This window comes from Dipodomys spectabilis, unplaced genomic scaffold (genome assembly GCF_019054845.1).
Source record: "Dipodomys spectabilis isolate Male_0828 unplaced genomic scaffold, ASM1905484v1 ptg000175l, whole genome shotgun sequence".
Taxonomy (NCBI): domain Eukaryota; kingdom Metazoa; phylum Chordata; class Mammalia; order Rodentia; family Heteromyidae; genus Dipodomys; species Dipodomys spectabilis.
Window position 1 is genome coordinate 13,526,938 of NW_024870852.1, and position 8,468 is coordinate 13,535,405.

The 8,468-nt window shown below is 49.5% G+C and overlaps 1 protein-coding gene across 2 annotated transcripts; it reads left to right on the plus strand.

Annotated features, from left to right (window-relative positions):
• Positions 1-1,161: 1,161 nt before the first annotated feature.
• LOC122120220 (respirasome Complex Assembly Factor 1) lies at positions 1,162-8,395 on the plus strand. Of its 2 annotated transcripts, XM_042694366.1 has the most exons (4): positions 1,162-1,475; positions 2,839-2,942; positions 6,429-6,558; positions 7,870-8,395. In XM_042694366.1, exons 1-4 carry the CDS (start codon positions 1,362-1,364, stop codon positions 7,909-7,911), a joined length of 390 nt encoding a protein of 129 aa, XP_042550300.1. In that variant the 5' UTR covers positions 1,162-1,361; the 3' UTR covers positions 7,912-8,395. The 2 variants fall into 2 exon arrangements, with proteins under 2 accessions (XP_042550300.1, XP_042550301.1); XM_042694367.1 differs by lacking the exon at positions 6,429-6,558 and having other exon boundaries at positions 1,278-1,475.
• The last annotated feature ends 73 nt before the right edge of the window (positions 8,396-8,468 follow it).

Here is an 8,468-nt window from a genome sequence, read left to right on the forward strand (position 1 = left end):
AGTAATGTACAGATTCATTATGGACTTAATCAAGGGCTGGGTTAACTGAAGTGATAGAGGCACTAAGCTCAAACCCTAGTATCGGGGTTGGAGTGGCGGGGAAAACCTTGTGAGAGGGGCTGGGAAGGTGGCTCAGTGGTAGAGCGCTTGCCTTGCATGCCTGAGGCCCTGGGTTCGATTCCTCAGCACCACATAAGCAAAAAGAAAAAAGCCGGAAGTGGTGCTGTGGCTCAAGTGGTAGAGCGCTAGCCTTGAGCTGAAGAGCTGAGGGACAGCGCCCAGGCCCAGAGTTCAGACCCCACGACCGGACCCAAAAATTAAAAAAAAAAAAAACCTTGTGAGAGAAAAATACCCGGATGATTTTCTAAGGACGCTCGCTAGGAGATTCTATTGCTTGCTTAAGCGAAGAACCACATATGGTCGTTCTGACCTTACTGTTTTAAGAGTTAGAACCGGAGGGAGCGGCGCACCGGTCCTGCCATCGGGTAAACCCCCTGCTACCCCGATGTACTGCACAGGCGGAGCGGTCTGCATCGCCGGGAGGGCTTGCCTCTTTTTTGGTCGGTCGTGGGCCTGAACTCGGCCTGGGCGCTGTCCCTCCGCTCTTCAGCTCAAGGCGAGCCCCGACCGCTTGAGCCTCAGCGCCAGTGCCGGGTTTTTCTGCTTAGGTGGTGCTGAGGAGTCGAACCCAGGGCCTCATGCGGGCAAGGCACCGTCCCAGCCCAGGGCTCGCCTTCTGAATATAGTCTCGCCGTGTCGCCCAGGCTGGCCTCGATCTCCCGAGCCTCTGCCCATGTTCCCCGAGTTCTGGGGTTGCAGACGGGCCCCAACACGCCCTGAAAGGAGTCCACAGTCGTGAACAAGGTTTAGGGGACAAAGGGTAGGGTCTTAGTCCTGGGGGACAACTTGGGGGATCCTGGGGACCAAGGTGGAAGAGCCGAGCGGGCGACACTCACGCGGAACCCCTGCCCTGGCCCCACGAGTGTCTACTCGCGCTCCGGCAGCCCCTAACCTTGTCCCTTCCTTCTCACCGTGCGGCGCGGTCGGCGGAAGGTTGTCGTCACTTCCGCCCCGCGGCGCGCGCTCGGGGGGCGGCGTGGCCGCTGATTGGCTGCGCGCGCACGTCGGCCGCAGGACGCGACTCTGCGCGGCGCCGCCCTTCCCTCAGTGGTGCTTCGGCGGAGCGAGCGGAGCCGGCCGCTCGGCTGAGATCGAAAGGGGAGCCGCGCCGCGTCGCGTCGCAAGATCGCACTGCGGAGCCTGTCGCTGTCACCACGCAACGTGACCCGCGACCCCGCACCCCGACTCCTTTTGGCTCGGCCCGCGCGCCCCAGGCCCGGCCCGGCCGGCGCGACGGGAGGATGAGCGGCGGGCGGCGGAAGGAGGAGCCGCCTCAGCCACAGCTGGCCAACGGGGCCCTCCGCGTGTCGGTGTGGAGCAAGGCGCTGCGGAGCGACGCGGCCTGGGACGACAAGGTGCGGGGGCCCGGGGAGGACGAGGTGCGGGGCTGCGGGCGGCCTCGGGCTCTGGGGGAAAGCGGCGAGGTCGGGGCTGGAGAGTTGGACGTCCGCAGTCGGGCCGTATACCCGATCCGGAGGGAGAGCTGGACTCTCCTTCCTCCTCCCGGCACGATCTTGAGAAGGTTGGCAAATCGGAACGGTGCCAGACTCTGTCCGGGAGCAATCAATCCCCTGACTCGCCGGCCGACCCCGAGTGGGGGCCGCGGCGCACTACCGTGCTCGCTGGCTTGTTAAACAGGAAGACTCGGTGCCTTAGTTGAGTCCAAAGATCGCCTTTTGGGGTGAGTGAGAGGAAGAAGAAGTACTGCTGCCGGATGTGTGTGAGAGATGGATGTGGGGCTTCGGGATGTTCTTGCTGGTCCCATGCTCAGGGTCTGAGTGTGTCTACTTACCACCTCTCCTCCAGGACCTGGAAGGATCTGCCCCAAGCAGCTTCGTTCCAGGTGGCTTGAAAAGCTTCTTAGAGCTGCAGTCCTTCTTTTGTTTCTCCATAGTGCCAAAGTTGAGTTTTCCTCCAGTTCCGGCTGGGGGGGGGGGGGGGGAGAGAAGGGGGAGGGGAAGCATTTCCTGAAGGTGCCCTTGTCCGGCCCCCAGCCCTGCCCAGCTCTTGCAAAACCTGCACTCTGTGATCTGCTGTGTCATTTCTTCCTTTCCTGGCATAAGAAACCTCAAAAGCCTAACTCTTCAGTACCCTGTGAAATTTAGATTTGCTGGCACCTGCCTCGACCATTTCAGTTCTTAATCTTTTCTTTCTTTTGTGACTTGAGTAAAAATTCAGTGTATAGGAAGGTGGTACTGAATTAAGTTAAAAGCTTTTCTGGGGTTGGGAATGTGGCTTAGTGGTAGAGTGCTTGCCTAGCATGCATGCAACCCTGGGTCTGATTCCTCAGTACCACATAAACAGAAAAGTCTGGAAGTGGAGCTGTGGCTCAAGTGGTAGAGCACTAGCCTTGAGCACTGAGAGGCTCAGGGACAGAGCCCAGGCCCTGGGTTCTTCCTTAGTCCTCTAAGAGTTGTTTGTGGCCAGTGGCACAATTATTATTATAGCCATTTCATTAGAAGCTATTTTGTTTGTGCAGCTTCTTAAAAAATAACGATTTCTCTATAAAGTTTTGATTTAGAGCCCCTACTCTGAAAGTAATTGTTTAAGGTATCTAAATAGATTTGTTTACTACCAGTTGAGGTGATGCAAGAAAGACGCTCTTGGCATGGCTTTAAGGGGAAGGGGAAATAGTCCTAGGAAGTTTTTCCATTACCCACCTATGGCTGCCCTGTGGCACTCACTCCAGATAATGCGTGCTCTCTCTCTCTCCTGCAGGATGAATTTTTAGATGTGATCTACTGGTTCCGACAGATCATTGCTGTGGTCCTGGGTGTCATTTGGGGAGTTTTGCCATTACGAGGTTTTTTGGGAATAGCAGGGTAAGTCTTAGGTATCTCACATTTTCTTGGTTTCATTTTTGTTGTTGGGAAAGAGCCTCACTGTGTCATCCAAGCTCACTTGGAACTGGGCAGTTCTTCTTTCTTTGCCTCTCAAGTTCTATTACAGGTGTAAAATACCACACTTGGCTCTTTTCCTTGGAAAAACAGGTTTTGTTTTCCCTCTGGGGAGAGGGCTGTGTGTGTGGACACAAAGATGTGGGTTCCACAGCAGCACTGCTGAGTCTGGTAGGTTGCTCTTCAGTTCATCCAACCCAGGAACATCTCAGGTCAGGCCTGGTGCCTTGCTGATGACTTAGCCAGTCTAGTCATTCTTGGCTCTAAAGTTATTTCCTGTAAGAAGCTCCTTGTTGGTAGCATACTCCAATTGTGGCATAGCCTTGTTCCCCATGGAAATTTGGGACCTAGAGGAACTGACAAACCTAATAATCATCTCCCTTGTGCCTGGCACTGTACTGAATCTTGACTTTGGCAAAAACTATTTCAGGTCTTTACATTGGAAAAGCAGCCCAGAGTAGAAGGTTGGGCCTTCCATGTTTTTCTTGCTGTGGCAGCACAGTTGCCACCAGCTCCTGGTGACTGCTTAGTATGTTAACAAGCTACTGTGCTCGTCAGATTGAATGAGAAAGATGTGTTAGAAGTAATTTAAGATGGCTATTGTGAAAGTAGAGGGCCCTGCTTTTTAATTTAAAAACCAACTTTTTGGTGCCAGTCTTGGGACTTGAACTCAGGGCCTGGGCACTATCCATGAGCTTCTTTTGCTCAGCTGGTGTACAACCACTTGAGCCACTGTATCACTCCTTGCTTTTTTTTTTTTTGGTCGGTCATGGGGCTTGAACTGTGGGCTTGGGCACTGTCCCTGTGCTCTTCAGCTCAAGGTAAGCGCTCTACTGCTCAAGCCACAGAGCCACTTCAGTTTTCTAGTGGTTTATTGGAGGTAAGAATCTCACAGAGTTTCCTACCTGGGCTGGCTTTAAATCACAACCCTCAGATCTCAGCCTCCTGAGTAGCTAGGATTACAGGCGTGAGCCACTGGCGTCTGACTACTTCTGGGTTTTTTTGGTAATTGGAAATCAGAATTTCATGGTCATTCCTGCCACAGGTGGCTTCAAATTGGGATCCTCAGATCACAGCCTCCTGAATAGTTAGGATGTGAATCAAAGCAGAGAGGAGACTGCCACAAGAAGAGAAAAACAAGCTAAAGACAAGGGTTTTTCTCATCTTCCCAAAGCCACTAGACTAGGAGAGCCCTGCACCTATCTGCTCTTCGCAAGATTCATAAAGGATTTCTCGTATGTTACCCTGTGTGGAAATCATTGTAAAGGACCAGAGTTGGTATTTCTCCTGCTGTGCCTGACCGATCCTCCTTCAGGGTGGCTATATAAGTTCTACATATGCCAATTTTAAGCTTACCTCTGAAATGGGGTACTTAGTGTGACTGAAAGGTAAGCAGGAGCGATGATGCAAGTAGATTGTTGAATGCAGTGTTTGGTACATCATAAATGGTTCACTGAATGCCATCACCTACAGTTAGCCTTATAAAGACATATGGCTGAGAAAATGGGAGAGGGTGTGTGGGAGTGAGCATGCCTTGGCATGGCTTGCCCATCATGTGTGGAGCTCTTTTCCTTAACAGAGTTATTTCCAGTTCCCATCACTCATCTCTAGCCAGAGCCCCTTAGCCTGCTCCAAATCAACCTCCTGGCATTGGCTGGGTCCCAAGATTTCTGGCAGGAGATAGGCTCATTATGGCCAAACCAAGAACTGTATTTTGTGTTCTTCCTTACTCACTGTCTCTGTTAGTAGAACCATTGTACTCCCAGGGGTTTGGTGTAAAGCCTGTGGCTCCTTGTTCAGTAGTTGCCCAGTCCCTCTTCAAGCTGTATTTGCTCTCTTCTGAAACATGAGTACAGGTATAAAATCATCCATCCCCTCCCCTCTCTCCCCTCATTAACTCACCCACACACTTACTGCTCAATTAATACTGATCAGCACACCCTGCTTACCAGCTTCCCCTTGGGTACATCCAACAAACACCATTGCACTACCTTACACTAGCCCATACTTCATCCATTGAGAAGGACCTCAAATAGGCTTAGCATGCGTCTACCCTTGAGCTACCTTAGTCTTTGCATTGTCCATTTCTGCTGGTCTCAGATACATGGTTCCCTGTTAGACATTCAGTAAGTCTTGATGATGCCAGATGCTGGTAGCTCATGCCTGTAATCTTAGCTAGTCAGGAAGCTGAGATCTGAGGATCATGGTTCAAAGCCAGCCGAAAGTCCATAAGACTCTTCTCCGGTTAACCACCAGAAAACGGGAAGTGGTGCTGTGGCTCAAGTGGTAGAGTGCTTGCCTTGAGCTAAAAAGCTGAGGGACAGTGTCCAGGCCCAGAGTTCAAGCCCCAGGACTGACCAAAAAAAAAAAAAAAAAGGATGTCAACAAGAGAGGAGAGCAGGGTAGTGTTTATGCTCACTACATTTCAATTCCTGCAACAGTTACACTATGGAGGTCAGAGACTTTCCTGTGGTGCCTATGCCTACTGGTTTTATTTTATTTTATTTTAGATCAACATTAATTGCTTTATTATCCTGCCTTACAAATTTACAAATCAATTTGTAAAATTCTATTTAAATAGGTTCCTAAATAATGCCTACTGTTTTAATGTCACTCTTGTTGCTCTTGGCTTCTTAGTGGGTGGTGGGCTGAGGCAAGCATGCATGCTTAGTTTACAGTAGGAACAGAGACACGCAGTAGGTATCCAGAAATGCACTCCCCCTCTTGTGCAGCCACATGCACTATTGCTTCCTTGGCTAGACCATGAAGAAGCAGAATAACATAATGTGTCCTCTGACCAACCTTGAGCCAGAGCTGTGAAGGCCCATGGCCAGTATAGATAGGACTTTCTTAGGTTGCTCAGCACCCTTACCTTAATTCTGCCTTGCCCGAAGGGGACTTGAGGGATTTGTGTGTACTTTTTGTGTGTGTGGCACTAAGGTTGGAACCCAGAACCCCATGCATGCTAGGCCAGCAGTCTACCAGACCCTACTTCAAGTTTTTTCATTTTGCTTTTGCTGGTTGACTAAGAATAGCTGCTCACTCACTGAATCTTGTAACTCAGCTGGATGGGTGACTTTATTGGGGACCTGGGTGTTTTTGTGTATTTCTGTATTTGTATATTCGTTTGCCTCTCCCCTCATACTCTTTAGCCTCCCCATTTTACAGATGGAAGAGCTGAGACCTATGGCAAGCAGCTGGCACTGGGTCTCATAACAGTGACATTGAACCCATCTTCCTGAGCCTGGAGCTTCTCCAGGTCATCCCTGACTAGCTGGGGAGTATAGGGAGTACACAGGACAGTGAGGTGTGGTATATATCAGTTATTTTAACAGAGCTGAGAAATGCTGGTGGGGGCTGGGTCTTTGAAGCTTACGGTTTGTGTTTGGTATCTGTTCTCCCTTGTTCCAGATTCTGCCTGATAAATGCTGGAGTCCTGTACCTTTATTTCAGCAACTACCTACAGATTGACGAGGAAGAGTATGGCGGCACATGGGAGCTCACGAAAGAAGGGTTTATGACTTCTTTTGCCTTGTTCATGGTATGTGCAGCTAGCAGTTTAATAGCAGGTTCTGCCCATTTCATGAGATGTCAGTCACTCAGGCAGGCCACTGATTGACTTACACTCTGGGCTTGGGTGCCATTTTTTAAGAGGCTCTTGAGGCTGGAGGGCATCACCTATGTGTCTTGAGCCAGGTTGTCCAAAAAATGAGATACACAGTACAATCTCTACGTAACATGTGAATTCTGTAGGCAGCTACATCTGATTCTTATCCTGGTGACACATTTACTCATCATAGCTAAAAAGTGCCAGCCACACAAGTCGCCATCACCTGATAGATGGATAAAGTTAGTGTACGTTCATCCAGCAGAATGTACTGAGAATTTCTTTAAAAGATTAGCCTTGTTACATGCCACAACATGAGTGAGCTCTGAAAACATGCTAAGTGGAAGAATCGCTACACAAAAGACCACAGGATTCCATTTATGTAAAATGTCCATAATGTGGTTTAGTGGTCACTAGTGGCTGAATAGAGGGAGGGAGGAATGGGAGCAAATGCTAATCGTGGGAATGGAGTTTTGTCCCAGAGGGATATTTGTAGGAGGGAATACTTGTAGAACTTTAGTAAAAATCTTCTGAATTGTACACTTTGAAAAAAGTGTAAACTTTAATGGAATTTCAAAGTTGTTTTTTAAGTTATATATTTTCCTGCGTCTAGAGCCTGGTCCAGACAAGGAAATCTTTGAGATGTGGCCCTGCAACATGTAATTTATTTTTATTCTTATTTTTTGGGTCCGGTCATGGGGCCTGAACTCTGGGCCTGGGCACTGTCCCTCAGCTCTTCAGCTCAAGGCTAGCGCTCTACCACTTGAGCCACAGCACCACTTCGAGCTTTTTTCTTTTTGCTTATGTGGTGCTGAGGAATCGAACCCAGGGCCTCAGGCATGTAAGGCAAGCGCTCTACCACTGAGCCACCTCCCCAGCCCCCATACAGCATGTAATTTAAAGGAAAGTCTGAGAGGTTGTGGTGGGAAGTCTGATCAGAAGCTGGTTCAGCATGGTGGTGGTTATATCTTCACGTTTGTTGCTAACCCTAACACCTGCTAGCCATGTAGCTTTCCTTGTTTTAGTTCTTCATCTGTACCCTGACTCATGAGGGGGAGGGAGTAGTCGGGGGCCATTTGGAAGCCAAGGCCAGCAAGCCTGAGCTGTGTCAGGGACAGCCTGATTTCAGTGAATCACGGCAAGCCTTCAGGTAGATGAAACACTCACTCCTGGGGGGTGCTCTGTATACATTCTCTCTCACCTGACATTTTCATCCGTGACCTGTGAACATTGTCTCTCCTCTAGGTCATTTGGATCATCTTTTACACTGCTATCCACTATGACTGATGGTGGACAGCTTGCACCTGCCCCCTATCCAGTCCAAAGGACCCTCATAAATCGAGCACAGAAACATGATTGTTGGGGCGCCTCTGCCACACGGAACCTGGGAGACCTGCATTTCCTGGACCGAGAGTCAGGGTTTTCTGCAAGGGTTGTGACCCAAAACTTTTTAAAGAACCATCTACCTTTGAGAAGGCATTTCTGGATTTGTCCATCATCAACCATTTCTTCTTGGATACCATCATGTACCAGCCATTTGCAGAGCGGAGCTGTTCTTTAATTTGACACACCTCTGGATCCGGATGCATCATTAAATTATCTTCCTTGGTTCTCCATCAGTTGTACAGTTTTTAAACTATCAGTGGCATTTCAAGTCTTCTGAAAACAGATGGCAGTATGTGCGGGTTGTAGCACAGTACAAGCAACATCTAGTAACAGCTTTCTTGTAGAATGTTTCCAGATGCTTGAATAAATAAGTCTTTAACTGCGACCCTGTTGACCATGCCTGGTGAAGCCTTTCCTGCTGTGGCCTCAGAATCTGTAGACACCTTGGGGTGGTTCCT